A 15,886-nucleotide genomic window follows, 5' to 3' on the forward strand; every position below is an offset into this window, starting at 1 on the left:
TATACCCCCTCCAAACACCCCTGATTTTATTGAAACACTCTGATGTCACTGCCCTGAGTAAAGCGTTTACCACATTATTTGTGGTCCGGTAGGCGTCCTCGTATCTCTCTTTCAAAGCTCATGTTATGGAAACCGGAGGGAGGAGTGAAATTCCCGAACATACGGGGATACAATTTATCCTGCCTTACACAATACTGATCACTTCTCAAATAGAGAATTGGAACAAAACCTAGTGACTCCTTGGAATTTAGTGGCGTGCCTACACTCTAACCTGGCCTCACTGCCCAAGGACATTAAAACCTTGCTTTCATTGAGAGAATCGATAGCAGCCTGGAAGGCGATTAGGAAATCAGTAGATTTGCCTCATGCAATCTCTAAATGGATGCCACTGTGGGGTCATCCTGAGTTCCCTCAGGGGTTTAGTTCAGGACTCTGAGTTATGGGGGTCGTGAGGGCTGACAAGGGTGGAACATCTGATGCACCGAGGGGAGAGACGATGGCTGACCCCAAAGGAATTAAAGGAAAAGTATGCCCTGCCGGATTCCCATTTCCTGCTAATTTTGCAGATTCTGGGTTTCTGTTCGCATAGGTTACGGGACCTGTCAAAGGAGGCGATTACGAACTCCTTTGACAAGGTCCTCAGTTTCTCTCCTCAAACAGTATCCCTCTCGAGATTATATAGGGCTCTCTCAGGCAACTTCACGAAGGCCAAAGTATCCACTCTGTTTAAGAAGTGGGAACGCATCACCATGGATGATGAGATCGGGGAAAAGATCCTGGTAGGTTGGAGCAAGGTCCGCCAGTGTGTAATAAGCAAAACATGGCGTGAAACATATTTTATAATGATGCATCATGCCATTTATGGTTTTAATTTTCCAGCCTCGCCTCAATTCCCAGATCGCATTACCCATTGTCCAAATTACAAAGTTGAGGCAACGGATTTATGGCATGGTATATGGACATGTACCAAGGTAGCTAACTTTTGGGCCACCGTGATTGATTATGTCAAGAAACACTGGTTGTTAGCGTTACCTATGGAGCCCCAGGCTCTGATCTTTCATTATATACGCCTGGAGGGGGGACAGCCTGGCAGTCCAACTCAGATCCTGATAATCTTGCATTCTATATTATCGATGGCCAAAAGAGTCTTGCTTCAACGTTGGCTTATGGATACCATGCCAGATATTCCCGCTGTGGTCTCTGAGTTGAAGATACTGTTGGGCTTTGAAAGAATAGAGGCAGCAAGACACAAGGAGTGTTCAGCTTCAAAAATGTTTAGCAAATGGCGCACGTTTATTGCCACACACTTTGGTTCCGAAGAGATTAAGGAGTTGGTCAAACCCTTTCATTACACCTCATGGTACCTTAAATCGTCTCTATGTAATACCTTGGGTCTCCTGGCAGTGTAGCCCTGCCTTTCTTCTCCCCCCCCCCACCCATTCTCCCTTCCCTCCCCACTACTTTCCTTTCCTCCCTGGTTCTTTGATTACTGTCTTATTTATTTAAATCTAAACTGAAAAATGCAGTCAGATTCGTATGTACAGGGTTCATGTTCCTTTAGATGCTATATTAACCCCTCTGCTCTTGTTTTGGGAACATGGGGGAAGCATATTGCTGTATGATATGTGGGTGCATGACCCTTACTCTTGTCTTTTTGTGAATCTGCTTCAAATAAACAGAATAAAAAAAATTAATGAAATTTTGAAATGTCACCTCCCTTTTCCTTTAATTCTTGTGGAACACCTAAAGGGTTAACAAAGTTTGTAACATCAGTTTTGAATCATTCGAGAGGTTTAGTTTCTAAAATGGTGTCCTTTATGGGTAGGTTCCATTACGTTGGCCCCTCAAAATCACCTAATAACTGAATTGGTGCTTAAAAAAATAAAGCAGACATGGGGAATGATGACTGATAACTATTTTATGAGGTATCACTATCTGTCTTAAAAGTAGAGAAATTCAAATTTAGAAAATTGAGAATTTTTCAAAACTTTTAGTAAATTTGGGATTTTTTTTATAAATAAAGTTGAAATATATTGACTCAAATTTATAGTCATGAAGTACAATATGTCACAAGAAAACTTTCTCAGAATGGCTTGGATAAGTAAAAGAGTTCCAAAGTTATTACTGTAGTGTCCCACTAGGTAAAGGTGGGCACTACACAAGGGTTAATATGTATATTGCATTAATGTTATGTTTAATGTGCATTTCCCTGTATTATCTGGGTGTCAGGCCTGTCAGGGTGTAGTTTAGCCTCCCAGACGTTAGAGGGAGCTAGAGAGCCCTAAGTATATATAGGTAGGCCCAGACAGGGGAGAGTCAGTGTATGCCAGGGGACTAGAAGTGCCACCTAGTCAGCCTGAAGCTCCTGAGGCTAAGCTTAGCTCAGTAGAGTCACCCCAGAAGAAGAATCTACCTCCTGGGAGCAACCTGCAGCCACCTTCCAACCCAGCAGAGACAGAACACCCAGCTCAGAGAAGTAAGCTGAGGGGCAGAGGTACTTAAATATAAAGCAAGGTCAATACTGGAGGAAGATTTATATACCAAGGATTCAAGCCAGCAATTAGGCATCCGGGCCTTGGGATCCAGCCAGCTAGAATAGCTGAGGGGATAGTGCAGCATAGTACTGCGAAGCATTAATTGTTTGCCCTCCAAGTATCTTGCAAGATTTATGCCTGCCATATTGTGAAGTGAACCTGCTGTGCATTTGTGCTATAAGGGACTGCATCATTATCAACTGTAACTGTCTGTACAAAGTTGGACTGTTCTTCCAAAGTAAAGCAACGTTTGGTTTACTATCTGTGTACTCTATTACTACTCCTACAAATCGGTGTACCACCTTTACAGGCACTGGCGTCACGATCCTTAAAGGGACTTTGCCTCAGGCACTCAAAATACCTGCAACATCCAGGGCACCTCATCCACCATCAGGCCTGGTCCCTATTTACAGAGTGTGCCCCAGAGGAACTTGTGTCAGCCTCTCCTTCACTGCCGCATGCCTGCCCAGGGTTCTCCTCCAAACAGTGAGTAACCGTCGATTGCCCATAACCGTGACCTCACTATCGCAATACCCTGCAGGTCTGGCGTGCTGCATAAACACATACAGTGACACGTCAGATTTCCAAAATTTGGCCTGGGTAGGAAGGTGAAAACTGGTCCGGGGTAGAAGGGGTTAAGGCTACTTTCACACCTCCGGTTTTAATTCGAACAGCCTGACGGAATTCTCCGGATCTGGCGCTGCTGGATGTGGAGGGAATGTCCACCAGCCCAATTAGGTATAATGGGGTCTGGAGATCCGTATGCAGTTAATTTCCGGCTAGGGTTGCCACCCAGCCATATTGTATCGCCACAGCCGGTAATTTGTTATGAAAGCCGATGCCGGTATTTTTTTTTATTATAATTTTTTTTTTGCTGGTATTTTTATTTTGTGATGCCCCTCTGTATAAAAGTCCAACACCGGAAGCATCTTCATAGCTGAAGGACCTGTGATGACATCATTATCATGTGACCTGTTCAGGGACGGAGCTAAGCAGTGCAGAGGAGTCCTGCTAAAGACCTGTCATGGCAGCATTTGAGGAGAAGTGAAGACAGATGCAGGGCCGTCTTTAATATTGATTGGACCCTGGGCAAAAATTTACTTGGGCCCCCTGGATCCCGCCTTCCCACACCTTCCCACACCTTAGCAGGCAATCACGCCCTCCACCACAACACACACACAAAAAATCCACACATCTGGTAGAGTACAGTGAATGACTGTAAATACTTCCAGTTCTGAAGACTCCAGCGGCTCAGGATCAGTGTTCTGGGCTCAGGCTGGAAGTGGGCACCGCTCTGCAGGAAGGAAACCAGGGCTCGACTCACCCTAGTGTTACAGTGCACCCCAGCACCCCACAGTATGCAGTATAGCACCCTATAGTATACAGCACCACACAGTATGCAGTATTGCACCCCACACTATACAGTACCCCACAGTATATAGTAGAGCAGTATAGCACCCCACAGTATACACCTCACAGTATACAACACCTCACTGTATACAGCACCCCAAACTATACACTATACAGCCCCCCACACTATACAGTACAGCAGTATAACACTCCACACTATACCACACCCACAGTATACAGACCCCCACAGTATACAGTACAGCACTCCACAATATACAGCCCCCCACACTATACAGGCCCCCCCTCACACTATACAGGCCCCCCACAGTATACAGGCCCCCCCCACAGTATACAGCCCCCCCCACAGTATACAGGCCCCCCTCACACTATACAGCCCCCCCACACTATACAGGCCCCCCCACACTATACAGGCCCCCCCACAGTATACAGCCCCCCCCCCACAGTATACAGGCCCCCCCCACAGTATACAGCCCCCCCCCACAGTATACAGCCCCCCACACAGTATACAGCCCATCACACAGTATACAGTCCAACACAATATACAGCCCCCCACACAATATACAGCACCCCACTATACAGTAGTTTACAGTATATTAACATAACAGCCCCTGTCACCTTTTTCTGATGTAATCTTCACACAAAAAAGCTAGGTTACTGGTCACATGGTGATGATGTCATTAAGGTCCTAGATCACAACGTTAATGTACACAGACAGTTTGACACCCGGGGCAGTAGCTAGCAGGGCTCAAGAGGCAGCTGCCTTGGGCCCCCCAGGAGCAACTGGGCCCGGGGCAGCTGCCCCTTTTGCCCCTTGGTAAAGACGGCCCTGGACAGATGGGTTCAGTGTAAGGCCTTCTGCACATTGCCGTACTGCATTTGTAGATCCGCAATACATGGGCACTCTTCAGTGTGCATTCCGCATCACGGATGCGGACCTATTCATTTCAATGGGCCCGCAAATCCTGAGATGTGGACTGGTGCGGAACGGAAGCACTACGGAGTGCTTCCATGGGGTTTCGTCCTGTACTTCTGTTCCACAAAAAGATAGGACATGTCCTTTTTTTTGCGGAATGGGCGGATTTCGAGCCCATTAAAGTGAATGGGTCCGCGATCCACTGCGGCTGCCTCACGGTCGGTGTTTGTGTATTGCGGCCCCCATTTTCCAGGCCGCAGCACGGCCACAGGGTGCACACGTTCGTGTGCAGGAGACCTAAGAGCAAGGGGAAATGCTGGGTGTTGTAGTTATCTCCTCTTATGCCTCCTCCCTGTATTGTCCTCTATTACATAAAAATAGTCTGGACATGCTGGGAGTTGGCGGATCCAGGGGGAAGGCAACGGGGCAATTGCCCCCCCCCCCCCGAGCTGTCGGTGCGGCCCTGGTGAAAAGTGGGGGGCGGCGGCTGCAGGGCACAGGGAGATGAGCGCTTTCATTGTGGAAGCGTTCATCTCCATAGTCATCTGTATCGCTGTCCTCAGGACAGCAATACAGATGGCTGTGCTACAGTGGGGCAGGGGAGGGAGAGAAGTGTCCCTTCCTTGTCCCTCTAATAGGCTGCCGACACTAGGCCGGCAGCCTATCAGAGGCCGGTGCAGGCGGCGCGATGGCATCATCGCGCCGCTTGAGCCGTACAGCGCGGGACACAGGCCGGAAGGGGGGGGGGGCTTTTGTTATTATGGGGTCATCTATGGGGGGCACTAAGGGAGAGGAGTACTATGGGGTCATCTACGGGGGCACTAAGAAGGGGTATTTTATATTTGCAAATTATGGGGGACACTGAGGGCATCTACTGAGGCACTATATATGGGGCATTTTATACTGGTACATTATAGGGGGCACTAGGAGGAAGAGGGGAGAAGAGCACTATGGGGGCATTTACTGGGGGCACTATATAGGGGTATTTTATACTGGCACATTATGGGGGCACTATGTGGACATTAGCTCAACTGGGGCCATTACAAGGGGGTATTGTTTGCACTGTCACATTTATAAGGATAATTTTTTCTACTGGGGAGGGCATTATGGTGGGCTTTATTACTCCCCCATGATATGAGCCCCCTAGTAGCAGCACCAGCCTCTCCCTGCTCTTCTATCCCTCTGCCCCTTCTCCAAATCCTTATTATGAAGTATTTCTCATTAGGATAAAACACAACATCAGCTCCACCTAGCCCCCCAGCCAAATTGTTGAAGTGGTGTCCAAGATCCCCAAGGGCCAAGCCAAGTATCGGTAATTGTAAGTTTTCATGTGAAAAGTGTTTGTTATACACATATAGGATACACTGTGCCACACAATATACAGTATACCGCTACACTGTGCCACACAATATACAGTATACCTCTACACTGTGCCACACAATATACAGTATACCGCTACACTGTGCCCCACAATATACAGTATACCTCTACACTGTGCCCCACAATATACAGTATACCTCTACACTGTGCCACACAATATACAGTATACCTCTACACTGTGCCCCACATGACCCAACCATAACTATAACCAGTAAATAAGAAACCAAACACTTAATTGGAGAAATTAGGCCGTGTTGCTTCATTATGGGGTTACCGAAATTTAATGAACCAGTGAATCTTTAATAAACCATGAACCAAGATCAAGTATTAGACCAATAAAACCAATGACCACCAAGCCCACCCAGCATTAGATTGGGTGACTTTTACCCCCTAATAAGCAACACGACTGAAAAAAGGGAAGGGTGGGCGGGGCTCAGGTCCGGATCTTCTTAACACTGCAGCAGCTGATAGCGATGTCCCGTCTTTTTTTTCCACAGGGGTCCAAGCTACAGGACTGCTTCCCCAATCAGCTGCTGAGGATTTTCCCGCCGCTGGACAACTGGCCAATCATCTTCTTGGCATCTGACAGCTGTCAATATCCAACATCTGACAGAACCAGCTGGATCCGGATAAAACCAGGACCTGTCAACATAAGAGAGGGAGGGGGGGGGGGGGGAAAGCAACCACACAGAAATACTAAAACTGCCAGAACATTAAAACCACCTGACAGGAAAATGCCCATGTCCCCATGTGTCCCCCAAGCTATCCGCTCTGGGGGGCCCCTGCAATATACAGTATACCTCTACGCTGTGTAGTCTGTTCTATAAGCACCATTGTTTTGTGGCGGCGGACAGAAAATAACCTGGAAGTGACCCTCCCGAGACCAGGCTCTGGATCCACCACTGTATATTGACCTTGGATATTACATAATAATGGCTTGGACATGCTGGGAGATGTAGTCCCATCCTCTTTTACTGCCTCCTGTAATGTGCTCTATTAAATAATAATGGTCGAGCCACAATGTCAGACTCAGATGCCTAAGGCCCACTGTACGGATACAGTCAGATATTACCTGCTCACACAGCAGCAAGATGCTACCAGATGATTGAATATGGGGGTCCCTGCAGCAGCTTTGAGAAGGTAGGTCCTGGGGAGAAGAGGACACTGGCAGCGTTCCTCTATACCTAGAAGTCATCTCAGCTCTGATCGTGTCTATAACAATACACTGGGGAGTTTCTTTAATAATCTATCAAGTGTTTTATATGAACATAGGCTGAGGTGCTGTACATTGTATATACGTATGTAGTGCAGTAAGTCTACTGTGTTATGTGCCACTTGTGGGGGTGGGAGACTAGGGGCCAATCTTGGTCATGGGCCCACCGGGGGGCTCATCTGTACCCCTGTGGGCAGTCCGAGCCAATCCAGACATGCTGGGAGTTATAGTCCTCTTATACCTACTCCTGTAATGTGTTCTGATATAAAATTATAATGGCCTAGACATGTTGGGAGTTGTTGTCCTCTCCTCTTATAATGCCTTCTGTTATGTGATCTGGTATAAAATTATAATAGCCTAAACATGTTGGGAGTTGTAGCCCTCTCCTCTTACACTTTCTCCTGTAACATGCGCTGATGTAACATTCTAATGACCTAGACATGCTGTGAGTTATAGTCCTCTTATAACTACTGTAACGTGCTCTGATATTAAATAATAATGGTCTAGACATGCTGGGAGTTTTAGTCCTCTCCTCTTATAACTCTTGTAATGTTCTCTTATATTACATAATGGCCTAGATATGCTGGGAAATATAGTAGTCTCCTCTTGTAATGTGCTCCTATATTACATAATAATTGTCCAGACATGCTGGGAGTAGGGTTGCCACCCGGCCGGTAATTTAGTGGCCCTGCCGGTGCCGGTATTTTTTTTTCTATTGGCAATAATAATTGCTGGTATTATCCTATATGGACTGTTGTTAATGCGTGCTTCCATTGTGGGGTGCTCATTAGTACAGCCTTTAACCCCCTGCTCCCCCCTTACTCACCTCCTCCATTTGATCGCGCCACTGGAAGCTCAGGAAGGACCTGAAACATCATCATGCAGGTCCTGAGCTCCCAGTCAGCAGCGAGCGTTCACCACGACACAATCAAATGGAGGAGGTGAGTTTTTTTTTTGTTTGGCACAAAGAAAAGAAATGGCATTACTATCACTGGGGTGGCACTACTCGGGGCATTACTATTACTTTAGGGCAATACTGGGGGCATTACTAGTACTGGGGGGCACTACTGGGAGCATTTCTAGTACTGGAGCGTACTACTGAGGGCATTACTGTTACTGGGAGCCACATAGCAACTTAACACCTTTGGGGTGTAGCTTAACTTGGTCAGTATTTTTTGGGGGGGAAAGGCGGCAACCCTAATTCCAGCAGACAAGCAGAGACCTGGCCGGACACAAACCGCTGCATGCTGCGGTTTGTGTCCAGTTGATTCTCAGGTTCGATTAGTTGTATTTCTTACGCCTCTTTCACACGAATGATACGGATTGGCTGAGGATGTGTTCAGGGTGCGTTTTTCTGCGATTGCGTTCAGTTGTTTCCACGCAGGTGCAATCCGTTTTGATGCATATTTTCACATGCGTGAAAAAAAAAACTGAAGGTTTACAAACATGTCCTAGCAACTGGACTGTAATGCACTTTTCACTGAAGCCCCAGTCACTTCTATGGGGCCAGAGTTACGTGAAAAATGGAGAATATGGAACATGCTGCGATTCTCACTCATGAGACCCATTGAAATGAATGGGTCAGGATTCAGTGCGGGTGCTATGCCTTTATTTCACACATTAAAACCGCGTGGGAAAACTCGCTCGTGTGAAAGGGGCTTAATAGTCAGGGGAATGCTGTAGTTCCAGTAAAGCACAGGACGGGAGCAGCTACAAGGCCTCAGGCCTGGCCTTTCCTCCTCAGTCACCATGACGACCAGCACCACTCCTACTTCCTGCAGTATGTCTCCAGTTCTGCCTAGTCATGCTGGCTGAGGGCTCTGCATACACCGCCTGCGTGCTGTGTGCTCTCTGCTGAGTCATGGCTGCTTGACCCACAATGGAACATCTCTGATACTTGTGTCACATGTTTAGTGTTCTGTCATTTACTGTCACAAAATGAAAAATATCACGGGAGGGCTGAATGGCTTCTTCCTCAGAAAGCTCAGATATCATAGCTATGGGGGGGCACTCTAATATTATAATAATATATTAATAATAATATTCATATCTGTCAATAGCAAATGCACTACACCATCCCCCATGCTGCATCAGAAAGTAAGATGAGTAGGCATAACTGCTAGAATACGTATTGGGTCCGCAAGGGCAAGATGGCGCTGGCCACACAGCTGGTGGTCCAACTGGTCCTAGGGGGCTTTAGATGAACAATATAAGTTTTAACAGGCCATTAGGAGAAAGTATTAAAGGGGTTCTCCGGGCTACAGATATTGATGACTTATTGGCCACCAATTTCAGAACGGTGGTGGTCCCCAACAATCACATTTTTCAGGCTGCCATGGTACACGCCCAATACACAGTGTATACCTCCAGCGCCATACAATGCATAGTTTATGGCTCCGTGCCAGCCCTAAACGGCTAACTGGTGGGGGTCCCCCACAGATCTGATTTCTGTTGCCCAGAGAACCCCTTTAAGAGCGGAGTAATGGGGTTTGTAGATTTAAAGTGATTGTCCAATGGGGGGAAAAAAACGCTCTAAGTGGTTAGAATAGGTTATTATTATTATTATTATTATTATTAATAATAATTATTAAAGAGCCATTCATTCCATAGTGCTGTACATATGAAAAAATAGGTTAAAATATATTAGAAGCGATACCTTGCTGATCCCTCGCCAGTCCCTTTCTGATACTTACCAGGTCCCTGCTGGTCTCAGCTTTCCTGCCATCAATACACAGGAAATGCTGGTAGAACACGCCATGATAATTTTCTGCGGAATACCTCTGGGAAAAACCTCCATGAAATCAGAGGCACACACCAGTCCAGTAACTGCCTATGGAATTTTATAAATGGCACATTAAGCGATTTATGTAGCTGCAATAGGACAGTGGGTATTAAGCCTGGCTAGTATTCTAAATGACCAAGGGACTGCGGGCCCCTGCTTGGCTTTGGCCCTCAGGCGCTGCCTGTGTGATTAGTCCGTAGCAACTAAAACGTAGTGAAAATTCTTTAGAAATGCAATATTAATGTGATATGTAGTTAATTTATCCCCATAGCATTCTGAGATCCTTGTCCTCAAAGCGGAATACAGTCCCAGATTAGCCCTGCCTGTATTCTGCAGACCACTTACTGACTGATAGAAATAGTCTGTCATTCCCAGGAATCACACTCCATAATAACAACTTCAAGGAAATGCAGTAATTGGAATATTTTTTAGGGATATCTATTGCACAAGTCGCTTCACTGAGGACCCCCCATAATGAGAGATATAAAGCCTTGGATTTCTGTAAGGTGACACTAGAAATGCAACATTGTATGACTTTGTGTCAACGACAGTCCGCACCAGTCACATCTGGAGGAGGCTTGGCCCCCTTCCTGCCCTGGTTGGCTGCAGCAGGTCCGCACATGATTGTCCCAGCAGGATGATGTAAGGGCAGGCAAGCCCTGCCCAGACTCCGGCTATAAATACCCAGCTCCATAGGGCTGGGGTTACAACATCCCTGACTCTGAGCAGAGTTCTTGCTTCAACAGTGATTGAACGGAACACTCTCTGAGTCCTCAGCGCCTTCCTCCAACCTCTTCTATTCTTGCATTGATACTTTTTATTGCCTTTTGCGCCACCAAAACCATCAATAAGCCGCAATGGAATCCCAGGTGCGCCAGAACTTCCACCGCGATTGCGAGGCTGCCATCAACCGCATGGTGAACATGGAGCTCTATGCCTCCTACACCTATCTCTCCATGGTGAGTACCCATTTATGTCCTGTAGTATTTAGATGTATGCTGCTTCTAGTTGTGGGACCTTATGTCTCATGGTGACCATGCATGTTTAAGCTAAGTGCCAGCAGGTCCAGGTAGCCTTATATGCAAGCTGGAGGGTCTTCCTGTAACTCCGTAGGAGGTATTTGGTCATAAGATGTTCAGTGCTGAGCTTCAGCTTCATTGAGAGCTCTTGTTTTCTGATCTTCACCTTCACCCATTGCTTTGTACGTGACTTGCAAACATCTCCATCTGTAACTCCCTCCAGTGATATCGGCTCCTTGCACAGATCTCAATACACAACCTGTACAATTCCTTCATGAGGACAACACTGCTTATCTCTAAATGCTTGGGCTGAAATGTGTTTTGCACAGTGATTACACAAGGAAATCATGGGTTGGGGAAAGGAAACCTCATGATCCTCACCCCTGCCCACTCCTTTGTTTGTTTGCATTGCTTGCATTCAAAGTCCACATAGGGAGGAATGAAGCAGCCTGGGAAGATCTTTGGAGGAATGTTTGTGGGAAGATCTTAGACTTTGGAGGAATGTTTGTTTCTTCACCAGCTTCATCAAAGTACCCCCAAATCAATGCTTGTGCACTAACTCTACTAGTGAAAATGGACATTGCATGCCCCGATGTAGCACAGGTTAAGGACCTAAAATTGCTGTGGAAAGCACCATAAGATCCTATCAGGAAGAAAAAACTCAAAGAATCCTATTGCCAAGGGAATATAATTCAAATTGCCCATAGCAGAAGAGCATCTACCCTTGGCACACTGATCAGTGGTTGGATTGGATATGTACATCTGTGGTTCTCGCTGCTGTTGTTTGGTCTTTGAGGTTGCACATTTCCATGGCTTCATAGTGTACAGTATACATTCATGTCAATAAAAACTCTGTTGCAATTATACAATGAGGCAGTGTACTCCACTACTAATGTAGTGAGTTGAAAAGTATTACATTCCTCCAAGTCCTAGACACACGGCTCATAAGAACAACTTGTCCTCTTCCTGCACACAGTGATCTTGAGGCAATTGTGTGGCACATCCCTAATAAATAGCCTGTCTACATATATAACAGTGGATGTTTCTTGACACAAATTCCTCTCCTTATTTTTAGTCCTTCTACTTTGACCGTGATGATGTAGCCCTTCATAATGTGGCGAAGTTCTTCAAGGAACAGAGCCATGAAGAGCGAGAGCATGCTGAGAAGTTACTGAAGTATCAGAACAAGCGTGGGGGCCGCATTGTCCTGCAGGACATTAAGGTGAGACTTTTGTTTGTTCCTTGACCAGACCTGAAGTTGTTAATAAGTACCATTCTAGTGGACCCCAATAATGCATAACTCATGTAGATATCATACTAGGTCACATGATTATATATGGACCTTATCTGACTAGACAACTGTACAACTCTATAGTGTTTGTCACGTCCTCATGCCCTTTTTAAACCTGAGGCCAGTAAGTGAATGTTGGCTATGTATCTTGACGTGATTCCTCCTAAGCTGACAAATGACCAGGTCTTGTTTAAAAGTGATGATCATTAAAGCTCATAATTCTTACTGTCTTGTCTCATAGAAACCTGAACTTGATGAGTGGACCAACACTCTGGAGGCCATGCAGGCTGCTCTGCAGCTGGAGAAGACTGTGAACCAGGCCCTTCTGGATCTTCACAAGGTGGCCTCTGACAAAGTTGACCCTCAAGTAAGTTTCTCTGCTTAGTTGGTTCTTCTGTGGTTAGTTAACTTCCCCACCCTCATGAATACTCATTAAATTCTAGTTTTTTTTCCATTGCACAACTCCTGGTATAGGCGTTGCAGGCGTGTTTACTCAGCATATTAATATCTGCTATCGAAAGCTTAAAGGGGTATTCCCACCACCTCTGAGACCCGCACCTACAATGAGAACCGAGGTGTTACATGCATGTTTACTCAGCAGATATTAATATGCCATCTTAAGCTTAAAGGGGTATTCCTATCGCAGACAATAGGGGCATACTGCTAGGATATTCTGATAGGTGTGGGTCCCACCTCTGGGACCTGCACCTACACTGAGAACTGAGCAGGGAAATGAACGGAGGGCACACTGCGCAAGTGCAGCCGCCCTCTATTCATTTCTATGGGCCTGCCGGATATAGCCGGGCGCTGGCTCGGCTATTTTCGTCTGCTCCGTAGAAATGAATGGGAGCAGGGGCCGCGTGTGCGCGGTTCACTCCCATTCACTTCTGTTAGAGCAGAAATTGGTGATGGACAGACCCCAGGAAATCCGGGGTCCTCCAGAAACAGCTCTCCCCGCTCTGTTCTCGTTGTAGGTGGGACCAGAGGGACCCTCACCTATCAAACAATGGGGGCATATCCTAGCGATATGCCCCCATGGTCTGTGATGGGAATACCCCTTTAACATTTATGGCTCACTCTTCCTTTTCTTTAAAACGTTCCCTTGTTTTTAATGGGACAGTACAGGATAAAAAAGTTGGTTTAATTCCAAAATAGCACCACACCTGTCTTGTGTTGCAGTTTCATTCAATTCAGATACATTGGGTTGAGTTGCAATACCACACACAACCTGTGGACAGCTGTGGCACTGTTCCTCCAAAGAAGACGGCTGCATATTTCTATTCCTAGTCTTAGCTCTTTAATCACGGCTTGAATTTTACCGGTTCTCATAATAAGGGTAGTAGTTTTTACATAGCATTAATTGACCTTTTTCTTTCAGCTTTGTGACTTCCTGGATTCGGAGTACCTGGAAGAACAGGTAAAGGCTATTAAGCAACTTGGAGACTACATCACCAACCTGAAACGCCTTGGGGTACCACAGAACGGCATGGGCGAGTACCTGTTCGACAAGCACACCATGGGAGAGAGCAGTAGCTAAGATGTCTCCTACATGGATACTACCAGTCTATTCTGCATTTACAATTCCCTGTCTCTGTGGAATGAATATCACAACCCCCTGACTCGTGGTGGGCCAGTAATCCTTTTGTGATCCCTCTCTTGCCTAAGCAGACGTGACTGTGCTTGTCAACAAGTTTTCCAATAAAGTTTTTCTGCATTCTAATGCTTCTTGCGTTTGTGTCCTTCATAAAATGGTCTTCAGATTACTGGGGGGTGGACAGTTTGTGTTATCTGTAAAGATGTTCAATGTAGGAACTCTACTATGGGTTAGTACAGGCCAAACTGTTTCATTTATGTGACATCTCATTACCAACTTGAGCAAAGTGCACAATCAACAAAGTCCCTGAAGATTCAACAGTGCAGTTGGCGTGCCTGGGGAACTTTTGTTGAGGCAGGAAGAAACATCTGTCTCGGAATATAATTGTCACAACCTTTTGTCTGCCATTACATTGTTGCCATGCTTGCAGTCACCTGTGGCAACGTGTTGCTGTTATAGCATGCAGGGGCAGTGTCACGGCCTTTGTTGTGTGCGCCGTGACATGGTCGCCACGCATGCTGTTGCCTGCGGCAACTTGTTGCTTTTTATGCTCGTGTGTGCACTTCCCCTTTAAGTTGTATCCTCCATCTGTCTAGTGCTGGAAGGGTTAACTCCCTGACTGGGTGTGGTCACTTGGATTTTATTACCTGTGGCTCCCTGGCTGGAGTCAGTGGTACTCCAGCCATCGTCTGTTCTGGAGCTCTGCTCCAGTCCAGGGTGTTCTGTCTGCCCAGTCCTTGAGGGCCACCTTATAGGACATCAATGTCATCTGCGATGTCATTCCTTTGTCTCCCTTGTAGCCTTTATGTTCAGGGTTTGTTGTACGTCTTGTTTGTTGTTACATGTCTGGGATGTTGTTGGTGTTTGTCCCTGCATGTGTGCAAGGCATTTCCCTGTGTGTGTTGGACCTCCGGAAGAGGGCTGGTTTCCCGGAGGGGTGAACCATAAGCCTGTATGCAGCGCTGCCTGGGGCAACCGTGCACCTTGCGACATGGGGTCCAGGCAGTATCTGGCGTGTTGGATACCTGTGTGTATTGTTTGTACTGTGTCCTATTTGGTGTGTGGGCTCCTGTACTTATGCATGGGTTCCAGTCGTGGTGGCTGCGGCAGGTAAGTGTGTTTCTGTGTGCTTACCTGCCGTTCTAGTTACTGTATACAGTCTCCTTCTTTTCCCTGCATCTAGGCCATTTGAGACTCCTGTCCTTCCGTGTCTTGGAAGATCAGGTCGTCTCTCCCCTACTCCTATAAGAGGGATTATCAGGGCGACTCAGGGCCAAAGGTATCCTGGTATGAGCCGCCCTACCATCCAGGTCCGCTCATACGGTGAGGAGTTAGGGTGAGGATTAGGGACGCTTTAGGAGGTGACCTGCTCCCTGATTCCGGTGTCCTGGCCTAGCTGCTTCCCCTTTATCCCTTTGACATTATACGGTGGGGGGTTTTCCTCATTACCCACCGTGACAATAATCTGCACCAAAGGAATCGGTGTTTAGAAATCATCTTCAGTTTGATCATTCTGTGTCAAGATAAGTACTTCTCTAAGATGTTTTGTTAAATCTGTTATGATTTATGTTAACACTTGATGAGAAACCCATATAAGATTTATTTTATAAGATTATCCTTGGTTTAAGGTATAATGTTAAAATTCCTAGGTTAGCATGTTTATTGACCACAAATAAAGATAGTCCAGACAGCACCACTCCCCTTATAAAACGCTGAGTAATAACATATTGCTGTCCTCTGTGTAAATCAGGTATAAGGCGACAATGCGGAGGTGCCTGCTTTGCAAAAG

At 46.4% G+C, this 15,886-nt stretch overlaps 1 protein-coding gene across 1 annotated transcript; it reads left to right on the forward strand.

Moving 5' to 3' along the window:
* The first annotated feature begins 10,891 nt into the window (after nucleotides 1-10,891).
* LOC122928642 (ferritin, higher subunit-like) lies at nucleotides 10,892-14,223 on the forward strand. Its single transcript, XM_044281682.1, has 4 exons — nucleotides 10,892-11,152; nucleotides 12,288-12,434; nucleotides 12,745-12,870; nucleotides 13,882-14,223. Exons 1-4 carry the CDS (start codon nucleotides 11,051-11,053, stop codon nucleotides 14,038-14,040), a joined length of 534 nt encoding a protein of 177 aa, XP_044137617.1. The 5' UTR covers nucleotides 10,892-11,050; the 3' UTR covers nucleotides 14,041-14,223.
* The last annotated feature ends 1,663 nt before the right edge of the window (nucleotides 14,224-15,886 follow it).

Source organism: Bufo gargarizans, chromosome 2, assembly GCF_014858855.1.
Source record: "Bufo gargarizans isolate SCDJY-AF-19 chromosome 2, ASM1485885v1, whole genome shotgun sequence".
Classification (NCBI taxonomy): Eukaryota; Metazoa; Chordata; class Amphibia; order Anura; family Bufonidae; genus Bufo; species Bufo gargarizans.